Source organism: Danio aesculapii, chromosome 18 (assembly GCF_903798145.1).
Source record: "Danio aesculapii chromosome 18, fDanAes4.1, whole genome shotgun sequence".
Taxonomy (NCBI): domain Eukaryota; kingdom Metazoa; phylum Chordata; class Actinopteri; order Cypriniformes; family Danionidae; genus Danio; species Danio aesculapii.
In genome coordinates this window covers 17,955,516-17,973,969 of record NC_079452.1, presented here as the reverse complement: position 1 = coordinate 17,973,969, position 18,454 = coordinate 17,955,516, and the positions used below count along the sequence as shown (strand labels likewise).

At 37.0% G+C, this 18,454-nt stretch overlaps 1 protein-coding gene across 4 annotated transcripts; it reads left to right on the top strand.

Moving 5' to 3' along the window:
* Positions 1-554: 554 nt before the first annotated feature.
* Positions 555-16,174, top strand: si:ch211-14c7.2 (uncharacterized). 4 transcript variants are annotated; one of them, XM_056478860.1, is made up of 6 exons: positions 555-954; positions 2,692-4,479; positions 9,649-9,848; positions 11,569-11,690; positions 14,047-14,170; positions 14,335-16,174. In XM_056478860.1, the coding sequence occupies exons 2-6, from the start codon at positions 2,718-2,720 to the stop codon at positions 14,461-14,463; spliced, it is 2,337 nt and encodes a 778-aa protein (XP_056334835.1). In that variant the 5' UTR covers positions 555-954; positions 2,692-2,717; the 3' UTR covers positions 14,464-16,174. The 4 variants fall into 4 exon arrangements, with proteins under 4 accessions (XP_056334835.1, XP_056334836.1, XP_056334834.1 ...); XM_056478861.1 differs by lacking the exon at positions 555-954 and having other exon boundaries at positions 2,575-4,479; positions 14,047-14,184; positions 14,335-14,422; XM_056478859.1 differs by lacking the exon at positions 555-954 and having other exon boundaries at positions 2,576-4,479; positions 9,652-9,848.
* The last annotated feature ends 2,280 nt before the right edge of the window (positions 16,175-18,454 follow it).

The following is an 18,454-nucleotide window of genomic DNA, read 5'->3' as shown; positions in this document are numbered from 1 at the left end:
GGTTCATTGCACGGTGGCGACCCCTGATGAATAAAGGGACCCACACGAGGAGACCATGCAGACTCCACACAGAAACCCAGCCGAGGCTCGAACCAGCAGCCTTCTTGCTGTGAGGCGATTGTGCTACCCACTGCACCACCGTGACGCCCATGTTAAATCCTAAGTACATAATATTTTTAATTAATATTTAGGCTAATACATTATAATGAGCAAAGGATACGTGTGTTGTGTAATTTTGAAAAAAAAAAATTTTACGCTGAACTAAAATAAATATGTTCACCTATATTTTGATATTTTACTCTCACAAAAGTGACTTGAAACACCACAAAGTCTGTCAATTTAATGCAGACAACAAAACGAGACGTCTCGTTTCGACCAATATGCACAAAACTTGAATTTTAAGTAGCAATTACGCGTTTAAAAGAAAGAACACTACCAAAAGAGACGGTGTACGAGGCATTCAAAAAGGTGAAGACACAAGGTGACCTACTGTACTCACCAGAACTGACTGAAGATGTAAATGAAGATATAATGAGGTAATGTTGGCGCATGTGCGTGTCGTGCTCGTGCGTAAACGTGGACGCACCGGCAGCGTGCGCGCTATTGGTCAGCTGAGCGCACGCGCGGGATTGCGGAGGATCTGCGTTGCATCGCCAGTAAAAGCAGCCTGCGCTATGAGGAGACACGGAGGGGTGACGTTCGCTTTAACGGAGCACACGAGATGAAGATGGGATTTAATAGGCTTCACTAAAATTCATTGGTCTGTATTCGGATATGCGGTCTTAAACGGAGAGGTGTTATGGATATCATCATTTCCACGCAGTCCAAAATCCCCTTGAAGGTTAAAGGCAAAATCCTTCAGCCCAGAAGCATCTTCACAACGTACGACAGCTGGAATTGTGTGATTCGTGACATCGCTTTCAGCACGAGGAAAATGACTGGCACACTGTAAAGGTAAGCGGGTACAAAGAAAGAAAGACCGGGTATTTATTATTTTAAAATGAAAGGGTATCTGGGATTAAAACACGAAAAGAAGCGATGCGGATAATTCCCCCTCCTCGAGGATGCTTCGTGTTAGGATACATCTGTGTGGGCAAGTGTTAGTTAATGATAGACTCCCCCGATTTGGTGCAAGTGATGCGATCACGTATTTTGTGTGTGTAGACTACGTAATACAGCATCCTCTGTATGATCATCATGACATAGTTTGTGACAGGCGAGGATCTGAGGATAATATAGATTATAGCGTATTCAATATAAGATTAAAGTATTCATTGTACTAATATTGAATGTAATCCATTTTAAAAATAATGAATTTATGTACACGTGTACTATGCATTTTATATTAAACAGTTATAATTTAAAATATAAAAGTAATTATAATGAATTGGAGCTAACTTTTGATGACAATCTAATTTAAATATAGCTGCAATAACTAAAAGTATAATATATATATATATATATATATATAAATATATATATATATATATATATATATATATATATATATATATACATACATATATATATATATATATATATATATATATATATATATATATATATATATATATATATATATATATATATACATACATACATATATATATATATATATATATATATATATATATATATATATATATATATATATATATATATGTATGTATGTATTATAATATAATATAATATTTATATATTTTCGGTAAGCCTTAACAACAAGTTATTATGTGATACCATTAATTAATTAATTAATTACCATAAATGCATAATGAGTTATATATTTTAGAGCATTTATTAATCTTTGTTCAGGTTAATTAATAAAAATGTTCATTTTAGTAAAAACAACTTTTGCTCTTAAATAATGCATAAATAGGAGTTGATATTAACTAAGATTAATAAATCGAGTCGAAATAACTAATTATTTGCCATAACCATAAACATTACTGTAAAATTGTAGTAATACAGATAGAGTTTATTTATTACATATTTCAGATATATATTTAATATAATTTTATTCATTTCCCAGTGAATATAGGCAATGTGTTTTGGTCCATTTAAACAGAACAGATTTATTAAACAGATATATTTATTAAAATAATATTTTAGTCACCAAACATATTTAGAAATTGAAAGATAACTAAATTAAATTCAAGCAAAATATTGCAACAAAAAAAAACTACAAAATTTCAGCTAATTTTTCTGTTTTTTCTTTCTTTTTTTTTTTTTTTTTGCTTTTCTTGATTTTTCCTCTTTTTTAAAATTGTATTTAATATTTTTCTATTATAAATAAATTTGGGTGTACTAGTTTTTGGACCGTTATCGTAAGTTATTTTGTTAGATTAGCTCCAGATTTGGCTTCAGTACTGACTAATCTAATGTATATGCACAAATATATTATTGTATAGCTTCCTATTAAAAATATGCTGAGCACTGTATATTCTCAACTGACATTGATGATTTCACATGTGATATGAAATCCAATGAATATCAAATGATTCATTCTTAATTCATCCTTATTCATTTAACGACCATTTAACTTGAACTATAAAGTTAGAGAGGGCACTTAATCTCTACTTGTCTTTAATCAGTAGACATTACACTTTTTACACAAATTCTGTCTGCATTCTGTAGCTGAATGATAAAAGCTGTGCTGTAACAGATCCCGAATGCTGTTTTTACCCATCACAGCCTCTGATATTAATCCCCCGAGAAGAATGCTGCAGCAGAACAACAACAATAACTGCTTGGACATGACCCATAGGGATCTACTGAATGAGTGCCGAAGAACCAATGTTTCATTCACCAGTGCCCTTGAGTTTGGAGCCATTCCCCTGATTAAAGGCCTGAGGGCATGGGCTGTGAGTGGCGGCTACTCTAAAGCCAGGAGAAAGGCTAATATTGGACCCCGGGTACAGGGCACATGCCAACAGCCCCATGAAAACAGGGTGGGGCAGAGAAGCTGGTCAGCTCCGGTCAGCAGTGGTTATGGGCACACATTGGAAAGCGCAAGTAATGCAGCGAGAACTCCAGGGGTCCGGCAAGGCGGACTTGGTGCACTTGTGACTGTGGCCACTTTGAAAGGCACAGAAGCGGGAGGCAGACAGACTCAGACTCGCTGCCTTTTTCTCAAAGCCCAAGGACGAGGCAGCTATATCTGTGCTGTAGGAAACCGAGGGGCTGGGATGAGACTTGTAAGTCCACGGACTCACGCTGTCATCCTCGAAGGGACAAAGGAAGAGCTTAGATGCTCCTCTAGGGGGCAGAGAGCGAGCCAGGACGGGACGGATGAAGGCGGGATGTTCAAGGCCAAGCCGAGGGCCATAAGAAAATGGAGGAAGTGCAGTAAAACAACAGGCTCAGTGGAGAAAAGAGCAGCAGCTCACGGCAGTGGGGAAATTAGTAATCAGTGCATTGAGCTGGAACATGGCGACCAAGAAAGCGCAGTGATTTCAGACACACGATCACTCAACGCCACTCCAAATCACACCATAACACGATGTCAAGAAGGAACCAGTGCAAATCAGAAAGACGTCAAGGATTTAGTCAAAGTTGAAGAGGGTCAACCTGTTGCACCTGAAAACTGCTGCTCTTCTGCAAAAGCATGTGCCAAACTAGATGAGCAGGTTGAACCTGGGATGAGTGATTATCGATTTAATAACGAATTCAAAATAGGATCAAATTGTGCCAATGGTGATGCACAGGAGTTTAGTCAATGTCCCAATGATCACCATAACATTAACAGCTCAACTGATTATGTGCCAAACCTAAGATCATCTGTAGCACTTGAGAGTACTCTAAATACAAAACTCCCCACAACAAACTACAACACTGAGCCCGACGTAGATCATCCTCCATCCGAAATCCCTGTCAGCTTTCAGAAGGATCAAGAATCCAGGCCAGATGAGCGCCTGCAAGAGCGTGAGAATCTACATTCGGTGGAGACGGCCGATCTCTCAGCACTGAGCGATGGCACTCCAGACACAAAGACTACAGCCGTGCCCGAGGGCTGCCGCACGCCGGTGGATGTTGAATGTAGCACTACAGAGAAGAAGAGGAGGCCGTCCGTGTGCTCGCCTCAGCAATTAATCACGGAGCAACTTGAAGTTCAGCAGTCTGACAAATCCCCTTCACGAGGTTTTACCGCACCAACAACCTCCAATGTAACTGTAACCACCATTCACTCCCAGCCTAATCCTGCCCCAACCACCACTGCAGCCATAGCAACAGCCGTCCCAGCGTTAGGCACGAGCGAGGGGGGGGCTGGAGGTGGAGACGTGCTGCTTGTGCTGAACTCAGAGTTGCTGTCAGAGCCGGCGAGAGTTGACCACGGGGACACGGTGGCCGCTGACGAGGGGTGTTCGGATGTGGGCGAGGAGGATGAGTTCGGGGCGTTCATGCAGGCGGGTGCAGAGCAGCTGTGGACGGACGAGTTCAGGGAGGTCCAACAGTTGGCTCCGGGAGAAGATTACAACTGTGGTAAGTACACTACAGACTTAAAAGTACATCCCTATGCCACATTAGAAGTATACATATGTAGATATTCATATATTGTGATAATGAACATGCAAAATATTGATATCAGTGCCTTTTAAGAATATTCCAATTGTACTAGCAGTGGTTGTTCATCACAGCATCAAATGTGTGAAGACTTAAAAGGCGTTAGCATTAACATTTTCACATGCTAATCTGGTTTAACACAATTCTGTGAATAATTATAGGCCTTTTGTTTGTTAACTCTATACACTAAGGCCCATTTGTTAATTTAATATTTATTATTTCTACTTTTAGAGTGCTTTTTGGGAATACTGAGATCGTTGTATTAGCAGCGGTTGTTCATCACAGCATCAAATGCTAAAGACTTAATAAACATGAACATTTTCACATGCTAATCTGGCTTAAAACATTAAAAACTCAGTGAATATTAATAGCTCTTTTGTTCGTTAACTCTATACACTAATGCCGAGTTCAGACTTACGTGATTTTCAAAGTAGTCAGATGTTTTGACAACGCAATGGGGTAGCATTTCATCGCTGCTGTGTTTACACTGCAAGATGGATCGGTGACAGGGGGTTTCACATTGCATGACTTTACAATAGGAAGAATCGCCGACAACTCGGTCTCCAAACTACGTCTCACAACCAAACACACGCGAGAAAGTGACATGGAAACAACGCGAGGTCCATAGTAGATCTTTTGTAATTAACTACATATTGAGAAGATGATTAGTGGGGGTAGAAAATATACTTATATTGCTCATCTGGCTTTTGTAGGGAATTAGCTATTTCTCCTCGACTTTTTTCTTTTTCGACCTGGTTGTGGTATTGCTCGGATGACACATCAAACAGACACTGGTGCTGCTGCCAAATTTCCACTAGTTTTTCCTCCATTTCTTGGTTCCGAATGGACCGAAAAAAAGCCCTTTTAATTTCTCCCCCCAATCTCCCGCTGGGCTGCAGATACCCATACTAGTGAATGCTGCTCTCTCATTGGCTGTAGGCAACCGCTGATGTTATTTTCAATCAGAACACATTTCACACGGCGTGATTTGAATCGCCGACAGCTCCAGATATTTAGCAAGCCAAATATCTCACGGGTGTCGTTGACTAATCGGCGATTCTCTCAGAATGCGTCTTTGATAGTTCACACTGTGTGATTGTTACTCACGTGAACGAGCACCAATTTACCTGTGATTTCAGGCATTTATCGGCGATTTCTCAATCTCCTGTAACCATTGAGTTGGCGAGTCTAAATTGGGGCGAAAATCATGCAGTCTGAACTAAGCATAAGGTGCATTTGTTAACATTTGTCAATTTAACATTTATTATTTAAACTTTTAGAGTGCTTTTATGAATATTAAGATTTTTGGATTAGCAGTGGTTGTTCATCACAGCATCAAAAACGCTAAGACTTAATATTCAATTCAATTCAATTCACCTTTATTTGTATAGCGCTTATACAATGTAGATTGTGTCAAAGCAGCTTCACATAAACGGTCATAGTAAATTGGAACAGTGTCAGTTCAGTTTGTAGTGTTTAAGTTCAGTTCAGTTGAGCTCAGTTCAGTGTGGTTTAATAATCACTACTGAGAGTCCAAGCACTGAAGAGCAAATCCAACGATGCGCAGCTCTATAGATCCCAAACCATGCAAGCTAGTGGCGACAGCGGAGAGGGAAAAAAAACTTCACTAATTGGCGAAAGTGAAGAAAAAAAACCTTGAGAGAAACCAGGCTCAGTTGGGCACGATCATTTTAATTTCTCTTTAATATGTGATTTACTTTCAAAATTAACATTTTCACATGCTAATCTGGCTTGAAACATTGAACGTTCTGTGACTATGAATAAGCCTTTTGTTTGTTAACTCTACACACCAAGGTCCATTTGTTAATTTAACTAAAGTCAATGTAATGGCAACTATAAAATCATTTATTAATCTTAGGTGATGTTAATTTATTAGTTAATACCTATTAACACCTTAAGATCAAAAGTCGTAATCGTTTAAAAAAAATTAAGTTAATAACTCATAAAATTCGGTTGTATTTTATTTTGATTACCTTAATTAACGTATAACGTTTCTCAATATTAACTTTAATAACGAGACTTTTAGTTAAAGTGTTATATAATCATCCTTTTGCAATTTCATTTGTTCAAAACTTTTATTTACTCTGAACATCTAAAACAAAGCAATGCACTGAGTATTCATTGGTTATTACAGCTGATGAAGTAAACCTTTTTGCAGCTTAGGTGAATACCGTGCTAATACCATGATAAAAGCTTCAGCTATTAATCTCAACATGAAAATGTCAAATAAAGAGGCCTAATTAGAAGGAAGGTACAGTAAGTTCTTTTGTGAGTAGGATACTGGCTTTGTTTGGGTGTCAGTGGCCAGATCCACATGCAGTCACAGTACTAAATAGTCTGTTTAGATTGACCTGGATTCCAGCAGACCCCCTCGCTTCCCTCGACCTCATGTGAAGATATTAATTATTTAAAGCACTACTTGGAATTCCTACTCTCTACCCCCCCCCCCCCCCCCCCCCCCCCCAACCGCTGACTCCCCCTGTTGCTGTGTACCAGCCTAAGGCAGAAGGCAGCATTAAAAAGACATGCAAACACAAGGCCACTGGGAAGCATGTGAAGCAATGGCTTGATCACAAAATTGGACAAACTCTGCATTATTTATTCATCCCCTCTGTATTCTGTTGATAATTTTTGGTCAAAAACAAAGGCTTTCCCCTTTAATAATATAATTACATTTCTGGCAGTCACTGTGTAATCTTAATCCACAGGATTAATCCTGTTCTGTAAAAAGGTGAAAGCAGGTGATTCAGGTAGTCTGCGTAAACAAGGTTTGACCTACTTTCTATATAGTTTTTAGTTCTGGAATAAGGTCACCCAAGTTAATCTTATATATGACAAATAAGTTATTTCTGGAATCAGTTTAACATACCTTTCCATTCCAGGCTTATTGGAAAAACGTGCCCGTGGCAATATTTCTGCAAAATTATATTATGCTGCTTCTTACACATTTAACAACACTTTAAAAGTGTAACATGCAGTGTGTGATTACTTGTGTCGCAGAGTTTTGGAAATACATTGTTTGCACTCTCAAAAAAAATGGTACAATGTTGTACCAAAGAAAGTACAAACCTTGTCACTGGGGCAATACCTTTTTATAGAATAGAATTGTACCTTTAGACAAAGAAACACATTTGTACCATTGCAGTTTGTACCTATAAGGACATGATCTGTACCATGGGAAACCAAAATGTACCTGCAGATACAATATTGCACAGTACCTTCATCAAAGATACAAATCAGATCCATGAAGGTACCACTACAGTGACAAGATACTTTGTACCCTAACCATGTCAAATGTGTTCCTTCAAGAACTATTTAAAGGCGTTTTGCTTTATCCAAAATGTGTCAATTTATTTTCAGTAAATATAAAACATCAAATACGTTTATTAAACAATGTTTTAAAAACGTTTCTTTTGTGTAAATGCAGCTTTTCCATTTACAATAAAGAATAAAAAAATACTTTAACATAAATCAAAAGATCTATTTTTGCTGAACATTTCACAACAATTTTCACAAAAATGTTAAAGAAATACCTTCTCCCATGTACAATATACTGTACAACATTGTGTAGTGGAAAGCAAACGCCAAAAGGTGCAGATATCAATAATGAAAATGTATTTATCAGAAAATGCTTACCAAACAATTATTAAAAATGCCTTAAATGTTTAAAGTACCTGTAGTTTTGTTTTACCAGTTGTTTTGTTTCATAGAACTTAATAAGTAATGTTTCTGAGTTTCTTTAAACATATGCTTTAAAATTCATGTTTTAATATGGAAATTATTCATAAAATCACTTTGCCTTTCTTTATATTTATTTTCAGATATTGTAATAAAGAAGGAGTTGTCCAACACTTATGTACCTTTTTTATGAAAACAATTGTGTACCTTCATTTCAATTGTACCATGGTACAAAAGGTACAGAACAGTATCATTAGAGGTCATTTCTGTACCATATAAGGTACAACTTTTACACAGGTACAAAACTGTTCCTTAAGGAGCATTATTTGTACCACCGTGTACCTTTTTTTCTGAGTGTGTGGGAAGAGAATCATGAATTGTCTTTTTATTTTTGAAAACATTGAAGTAAGAAACTACGTTAAAGTAAACTCTAACTCAAACTTGATCAGTAGTTTCAAAAAGAAGCAAGCATTAGACAAAAAACTAATCAATCACTCCATTTGAGCTAGTTTTGTCTGTACAGGTGACCTCTTTTTTGGTTACTTTTAATTTCATAATACTTATACTCAAGTGCATTTCAAGTGCAAGGCTGAATGGGTGAGCCACATAGATGGTTTATTGTATCAGAAATCATGTTGATTATGTGATGCAAAAGTCCATAAACATAGTCAAACACTATGATAAAAGTGCTTTAAAGGTCATATCATTCATTTTCCTTCAGATTACTCCCTTAATTATTAGAGGATGCCACAGCGGAATGAACCGCCAACTATTTCAGCGTATGTTTTATGCAGCGGATGCCCTTGGCCAATTACACTATGGCCAATTTAGTTCACACAACTTACTTATAGGGCATGAGTTTGGACTGTGTGGGAAACCGGGGCACCCCGAGGAAACCCACGCCAACACTGGACTCGAATCAGCGGCCTTCTTGTTATGAGGCGACAGTTCTAACCACTGAGACACCATGCCGCCCTGTCATAGCTTTCATCACTTGCAAATACATTTTCATTATTAATTAATTGATAGCAAGTCTCTGTAATCATACTGCCACTAAAGTTCATTCCAACTAGAAACTGCAGAGATTTGTAAGTATGGGGGGTTTTGGGGGGGGTCGCAAAAGTATGTATGTGGATGTTTTACAAAGAGCCTATGTTATTCATTCCTACAAATTTCTAAAAACAACTCAATAGATATGAGTATACAGTAAAAGACAACTGAAGTATGGTTCAACACTTTCACCACCACCTCTCAGTTATTGCACACATGCCTTGGTACTAGTTTGTGAAACCTTTTGACCACAGAAAGCAGAACATCTTCCAACTTTTAAAGAGATTTTGTTTATGAGAGACACGATGAAGACTTACATGAATTTTTCTCTTCCTTTAGAAGAACACACAAGTTCTGCTGATGCAAATAAATCTGCATCCTGGGCATCTGATTGGACGGCGGTTCAGTCATGTCAGCAGTCAGAGACCACATGGGTTGCCTTCAACCAGGAGACTGTGGATCAGAAGATTGTGCCTGGTGAACAGTGGTGGCCTTCTACTGAAAAGCCAAAACTTCCCCTCTCTACTCTTCATAATGTGGTAAAGTGGTTATAATAACTATTCTTTTAGATTATTGACAAGACTTTTAAAGGGCAAGTTCACCCAAAAATGAATATTTTCACTCAACCTTCATTATTTCTGCTGTTGAACACAAAAGAAGATATTTTGAAAAATGTTGGTATCTGGCACTCATTGACTTCCATAGTAATTTCTCTCCTAATGTATATGTTGATGGGTGTCAGCATTCTTCAAAATATCTTCTTTTGTGTTCAACAGAAGAAAGAAACCTGCAAACGTTTAAAACCACATCAGAGAGAATAAACAAAGGGGTAATTTTCATTTTAGGGTGAACAATCCCTGAAAATACTGCATTTAATCCCTAGTTGAGATGTATAGATACAATATAAGAAGGAAATTGGTAACACAGTTAAAGGGATAGTTCACCCATAAATGAAAACCATGCCATCATTTACTCACAAAAGAAGATATTTTGGAAAAATGCTGGCACCCATTGACTTCCATAGTAATTTTCTGCCTACTATGGAATTTGATGGGTGCCAGCATTCTTCAAAATATCTTCTTTTGTGTTTAACAGAAGAAACTCGTGAAAGTTTAAAACAACATGAGATTATTTTCATTTTAGGGTGAACTATCCCATTACAGACACAGAAAATAATATATTAAAATCCCTTTCTGAGATGTAAACAAACGATATGAGAAGGAAATCTGTTGCACATTTAAAGGGATAGTTCACCGAAAAATGAAAATTTTTCACTCAACCTTCACTATTTCTGCTGTTGAACAAATAAAAGATATTTTGAAAAATGCTGGTATCTGGCACCCATTGACTTCTATAGTTATTTTTTTCTTACTGAAGAAGTTGAAGGATCCCAGCATTCTTCAAAATATCTTCATTTGTGTTCGACAGAAGAAACTCATGAAGGTTTAAAAGAACATGAGGTAATTTTCAATTTAGGGTGAACTATCCAATTACAGACGCTGAAACAAATATATTAAAATCCCTATCTGAGATGTAAACTTATGATATGAGAAGGAAATCAGTTGCACATTTAAAGGGATAGTTCACAGAAAATGTTTCACTCAACCTTCACTATTTCTGCTGTTTAACAAAAAAGGATACTTTGAAAAATGCTGGCACCCATTGACTTCGATAGTTATTTTTTCTTACTAAAGAAGTTGATAGATTCCAGCATTCTTCAAAATATCTTCTTTTGTGTTTAACAGAAGAAAGGAACTCGTAAAGGTTTAAAACCACATAAGGTAGAATAAACAATGAGAAAATACTGTATTTAATTCCCTAGCTGAGATACAATATGAGATAGAAATTAATAACACAGTTAAAGGGATAGTTCACCCAAAATGTACTCAGTATTTACCCATTATGAGTTTCTTTATTCTGTTAAACAAACAGTTGAAATGTTACAAACCTGTAACCACTGACTCCCATAGTAAGAAAAACATATCCCATAGAAATCAATGGTTTCAGCATTTTTCAGCAGAAGAAAGAAACTCGAACAGGTTTATGACAAGTGACTGAATCTGTATTTTCAGTTTTGGGTATCCTATCCCTTTAAGCAGTCATTATTAAACTAAAAAGTTGACCTAAATAAAACTGTGCATCAGGAATATTCCAGAGAGCCATGAGATAGTTATCGACCCACTCACTGCCCTCATCACTGTCAATTCCCTGATGACTAATGACTTTTATTTGCATGTGTGTGTGTTTGTGTGTGTGTAGTCAAATGTGTTTCTAGAAGCCTTTCCCTCAGAAAACCCCTCCTGTGAAGATCCTGGATACATTCCCACACTAAAGCAACTTCTGCAAGGACCAGCTGAAAACAGCAATACAGGGGAGCGCAAGTATGTTGCATTATTCACAACAGCCTTAAAGGGATAGTTTACCTAACAATGAAGATTTTTACTCAGCCTCAAATGTTTCCAAACCTGTTTGAGTTGAACAGAAAAGAAGATATTTTGAAGAATGTTGGAAACCAACAGCCACTGACATTTATCAAAGGAAAAACAAAAACTATAGAAGTCAATGGTTACACGTTTTCAAGATTTTGAATGGCTACACTATTACAAATTTACATTGCATTTTTACTGAACATAAAAAATAACCCAATAGTTCACCCAAAACTTAAAACTGGGTCATCATTTACTAAACCTTCACTTATTCAAAACCTGTTTGAGTTTCTTTTTTTCCTCTTGAACGCAAAAGTAGATGTTTTTAAAAATGCTGGAAACCTGTAACCATTGACTTTCACAGTATTTGTTTTTCCTACTATGGAAGTCAGTGGTTACAGGTTTCCAACATTTTTTGAAACATCTACTTTTGCGTTCAACAGAAGAAAGACACTCAAACAGATTTGTGACAAGTAAAGATAATCATGATAATGATTTTTTTTTTGTTTAATACTATGTCAGCAATCAAGGCTATTTTTTATGACAAGAACATTTCATTTACAATATAAAATATCATTAGAAACAACAAACAAATTAAATAAGACTTTTAGCAGTAATACATGTGTTTTACTGTAAGAAGAATTGTGCAGTAAAAACACTGAGTGGGGTCTTCAGCTTTAAGCAAAAAAAAACAACAACATGGGTTAATCTTGTATGTCTGGTAAATATCTGACAAGTAAAGCATGAAAAATGACAAAATGTTCAGTTTAGAGTGATCTATCCTTTTATTTTTTACGTTACTATTACAAATTTACATTGCATTTTTACTGAACATAAAAAAATAACCCAATAGTTCACTTAAAACTTATAACTAGGTTATCATTTACTAAACCTTCACTTATTACAAACCTGTTTGAGTTTCTTTTTTTCTGTTAAACACAATATAAGCTATTTCAGATATGCTGGAAACCTGTAACCATTGACCTCCACAGTGTTTGATTTCCTACTATGGAAATCAATAGTTACAGGTTTTCAACATTTTTCAGAATATCTTCTTTTGTGTTCAACAAACATAAGAAAACATAAATTAAATAAGACTTTTAGCATTAATAAAGTAAAATATGACCAGTTTAGAGTGATCTATCCTTTTATTTTTTACGTTACCATTACAAATTTACCTAGCATTTTTACTGAACATAAAAAAATAACAAAACTCACCCAAACCTGAAAATTTTGTCATCATTTACTCCAGTGGTTCATATAAGTGGGGGTCGCGGGACAATGAGTGGAGGTCACTTGGTGATTTCCAAAAATTTTATTCATTTTATTTAACTATTAGAATTACCATATTTTATCCATAACTTACAAAAGATATAAATTGTTAATAGTTACATTAAAAAAAACAACAACATGCTAATTAAAATCCTTAAGCCGTTTGATTTATTATAGTTTTTTCCCATTGGATTGTGATTATGTTATATTAAAGACACAGCAATAGCGTCAGATGCAGCAGATTGATTTTATGGCACCAGATTAAACTTTTTGAGACCTTTACGGTACTCACGTACATTAAAAATAAATACAGGCCATGACTGAACATGCAAGATTTGGATATTTGTATCCTTTAGAGGATATTGGGGGTCGCAAGTCACTGTCATTGTTATTGTTATTTTGAGGGGTCGCAGGCTGAAAAGTTTGGGAACCCCTGATTTACTCACTTATCACAAACCTGTTTGAGTTTCTTTTGTCTGTTGAACACAATATAAGATATTTCAGATATGTTGGAAACCTGTAACCATTAACTTCCACAGTATTTGTTTTTCCTACTATGGAAGTCAGTGGTTACAGGCTTCCAACATTTTTCAAAACATCTTCTTTTGTGTTCAACACAAAAAAAAGGAAATTCCTAAAGGTTTTTACCTCATAACATATATTAGTAAATCCAATGAATTATTTTTTTCTGTGTACAGAGTAAATTTTCATATTTGAGTGAACTATCGCTTTAACTCATCAGTCTGCAAGGGGAACAAAACAGAATGTTCAGTACTGTGGAGGCTCCAGAAACTGTAGACAAATCCCTGACCTATATTAAATTTCTACTGCCACCTTGTGGTAACACAAGATACCACCGCATTTCATCAGAACACAAAGACCTTATTGTTTTGCATGAAATCCTGTTTTTCATCCTCTTGAAATGACCAAAAAAAGTAAAACCAATGTTTCTCTGGTGATTTCACATTCAATAAAAGTATTTGTTTTTCTTGTTACATGCTATTAAATTCCAAGTTAATCGTTTTGCTTTGGCCCAAAGGGAACAGAGCTTACTTGATGGCTTGCAGGATCTGGACCGGATGATTGGTGTGAAATATAAGAGGGCGGAGTCTCTGTCTTGTAAACTTCTCCTTCAGTCACTGCATTTGGAAGAATCCAGTTCTGTAAGTAATGAAAGGTGAAACCACTGCAATAATCTATTCTGAAGAATTTCCTTGGTATTAAAACAGTAGCAAATATTATGTTTGCACACAGCATATTTTATTTAAATACAGCTAAGTGTATGTTTTCAGCATTTCAACCACACCATCCTCCTTTTCTTCTCCAGGAATGCGTGACAGTACGACTGAAGTCCACCGCCAGGTTTTCTCCAAATCTCCCATCATCCAACCAACAGTTAGCTGCAAATGCTAAGAGAAGACTTTCATATGACTTTAACAGGAACATCATGACCTAGTCTCACGTTTGACCTATGCTTCCTTGAAACCAGGAGATTCAGGGGAGAGGAGTAATGCATACAGAATAACCGATTTACCCCTGGACTGACTTTTGTTCACCATTTACGTCAAGTGTATTCCTTCTTTTAATGTCTGTTCTCACTTTGTGTCTGGTAGATTCTGTTTTACATTCAGCTGTAAATCACCAAATATGCACTACCTGACAAAAGTCTTGTCGCCTATCTAAGTTTTAGGAACAACAAATAATAACTTGACTTTTAGTTGATGATTTGGTATCAGAAGGGGCTTATATGAAAAGCAAAGGCCTCTAGATTACGCTTATTTGACCAAAATAAAATATGATCATGTCTTGATTTTTAATGATTTCATGAGGACAGTAAGGTCTGACTTTGCTTAGACAAAAGTCTTGCCACTGAACAGAAATAATGTCCTGTATAGAATATATAGTCATGCTGCAGTGGAAACAGAATTAATATTGTGTATGACTCCCATGAGCTTAAAGGACTGCATCCATACATCTCTGCAATGACTCAAATCACTTATTAATAAAGTCATCTGGAATGGCAAAGAAAGCGTTCTTGCAGGACTCCCAGAGTTCATCAAGATTCTTTGGATTCATCTTCAACACCTCCTGCTTCATCTTACCCCAGACATGCTCAATAACGTTCATGTCTGGTGACTAGAGTGGCCAATCCTGGAGCACCTTGACCTTCTATGCTTTCAGGAACTTTGATGTGGAGGCTGAAGTATGAGGAGTGCTATCCTGCTGAAGAATTTGCCCTCTCCTGTGGTTTGTAATGTAATGAGCAGCACAAATGTCTTGATACCTCAGGCTGTTGATGTTGCCATCCACTCTGCAGATCTCTCGCACTCCCCCATACTGAATGTAACCCCAAACCATGATTTTTCCTTCACCAAACTTGACTGATTTCTATGAGAATCTTGGGTTTGTGGGGGTTCCAGTAGGTCTTCTGCAGTATTTGTGATGATTGTGATGCAGATCAACAGATGATTCATCAGGAAAAATCTACCTTCTGCCACTTTTCCAAATGATCAACTACAAGTCAAGTTATTATTTGTTGCACTTACAACTGGGATCGACGACAAGACTTTTGTCAGGTAGTGTATGTTTATCTAGTATGTAACCCCAGAATAGTGGAGTTCAATTAGGACAAAGTACAAAAAAAAAAAACAGAATTGCCAAATTGTCTAATTATTGAACTCATTTTGATATAACTGATATTGTACTAATCAGATATAAAACAAATAGGTCAATATGGATTTGTGCATTATTTTCAATCAATGCTTTGGATTATATTTGTTAGAATTTTTGTGGAAATTGTTTGTGCACATTCTCACAGAGGTATAGATTCGATCCGGCCTGTCACGTGCCAATCCCATATCCTAAGTTTCCTTTCTATTGACTTGATATGATAAATGCAAGAGATGTAAGATAACAAAAAACTCTCCTTTACCTAAAAACTGTCAAAAGTAAGCAAATATTCACAAAATGTATTTTCATACACCACCATGTTTCCATGTCTTTTATCCCTGTGCTTGGAGTACTAAATATGACACTAGTGTAACATTTTTAACTCCCGAAGAATAGAGACCATATTTTCAGAAGTGTTTTGAAGTGAATGTTAACATTTTAAATTGAACCTGTAAGCTTGTTTGTTGATTGATGTAATTAAAACCTCGTTAAAGGACTGAATGAAGCCGATAACTGAGGTTTCAGCCATTCAATGTTTCGTAAGTGTCCCAACAAGGTTATTATAGTTGCATTTTTTTTATTAATTAGTTTTTATTTTCAACTCATTCCTTCATTGTCCTTTAGCTTAGTCTCTATTTTAGAGGTCGCCACAGCAGAATGAACCACCAACTTATCTAGTAAATGTTTTATGCAGCGGATGCCCTTCGAGCTGCAACCCAGTACTGGGAAACAGCCATACACACTCATTCACACACATACCCTACGGCCAATTTAATTTATTCAATTCACCTATAGCGCATGTGTTTGGACTGTTAGGGAAACTGGAGGACCAGGAGGAAACCCACGCCAACACAGGGGTTCTCCTGTGCAAAACTCCACACAGAAATGCCAACTGACCCAGCCGGGACTCGAACCAGCGATCTTCTTGCTGTGCTAACCCCTGAGCCATCTTGTTGCCTAAATTTATTTTACTTAACAAAGAAAAATTTGACCAATAGTTTTAGTGTAAGTATTCATTCATTCATTTTCTTTTCGGCTTAGTCCCTTTAATAATTTGGGGTCGCCACAGCAGAATGAACCACCAACTTATCCAGCACATGTTTTATGCAGCGGATGCCCTTCCAGCCGTAACCCACCTCCGGGAAACATCCATACACACTCACTCGCACTCATACACTATTGACAATTTAGCCTATCCAATTCACCTGTACCACATGTCTTTCGATGTGGGGGAAAACGGAGCACCCAGAGGAAACCTACGCGAGCACAGGGAGAACATGCAAACTCCACACAAAAAACGCCAACCGACCCAGCCAAGGCTCGAACCGGCAACCTTCTTGCTGTGAGGCAACAGCACTACCTACTGCGCCACCAGTGTAAGTATTCATTTAACTAAAATAACCCTGTGTCCCAAGCAGATGTGCTAATAGATAGCACTTAAGAAGAAAAACTAACTCCAAGGCATATCGATTATCTGCTCTCATCTGGCAGGCTAGCTATTTATAGATACTGTGACAAAAGCACATTTCATGAGCTTCATTTAGCTCCAGTTAACACATGGATGCACTCAAAGAACATCTCCTTCCTAATGAAATGTAACGCATAAATAGTTAGACTTTGGCTAATCAGAGAGTGTGTTGTGGCATGTTTACCAAGATAGTGGTTCTCTGTGTGCAGCTGTTCTCACTGCTGTCCTCACACACCCTCATCATGGGTGCATGCGAGGTCTGTTTACTACAATATGAACAGAAAAGCACTAAACTGTTTTGACAGAGACTGCAGCTATTTCCATCCTCTCGGCAACATGTGACTTTCTCCCTCATTCTTCTTCTTCTTCATATCAGACTCCATCACGAGTTTGTTTTTCATTCCTATCGAACGAGAAAAACACAAAGTCATATAACCAATGGTCATTTGGGACACGATCAAGACATAATGCTGACTGAGTCTTTGCAATTGGGGTGTCATTTCTTCATTCATTCATTTTCTTTTCAGCTTAGTCCCTTTATTAATCAGGAGTCGCCACAGCAGAATGAACCGCCAACTTTTCCAGCATATGTTTTACACAGCAGATGCCCTTCCAGCTGCAACCCATCACTGGAAAACACCCATACACTCTCATTCTCACACATACAATACAGACAATTTAGCTAACCCAATTCACCAATGTGGTGTCATTTAATGATTTGAAATAAGTCATTGTGCAAAAATACATATTACAGTAAAATGCTCTATGCAAATTAACATCATGCATTAGTACATACTGTATATGCATCATAAAAGCATCAGTACATTAGCAGAGTAAAATGCAAGCTTTAAAAGATTTCTTTTAAAATGCTTTTTATGATCCCACTATTATCTGTGTGAAGTGGTGATGACATACAGATGCATATTACATGTTCAGTCTACACTCATAGGCCACTTTATTAGGTACACCTGTCTAACTGCTCGTTAACGCAAATTTCTAATCAGCCAATCACATGGCAGCAACTCAATGCATTTAGACATGTAGACATGGAAAAGACGATCTGCTGCAGTTCAAACCGAGCATCAGAGTGGGGAAGAAAGTGACTTTGAACGTGGCATGGTTGTTGGTGTCAGACGGGCTGGTCTGAGTATTTCAGAAAATGCTGATCTACTGGGATTTTCACGCACAACCATCTCTAGGGTTTACAGAGAATGGTCAGAAAAAGAGAAAACATCCAGTGAGGGCAGTTCTGTGGGCGCAAATGCCTTGTTAGTGCCAGAGGTCAGAGGAGAATGGTCAGACTGGTTCC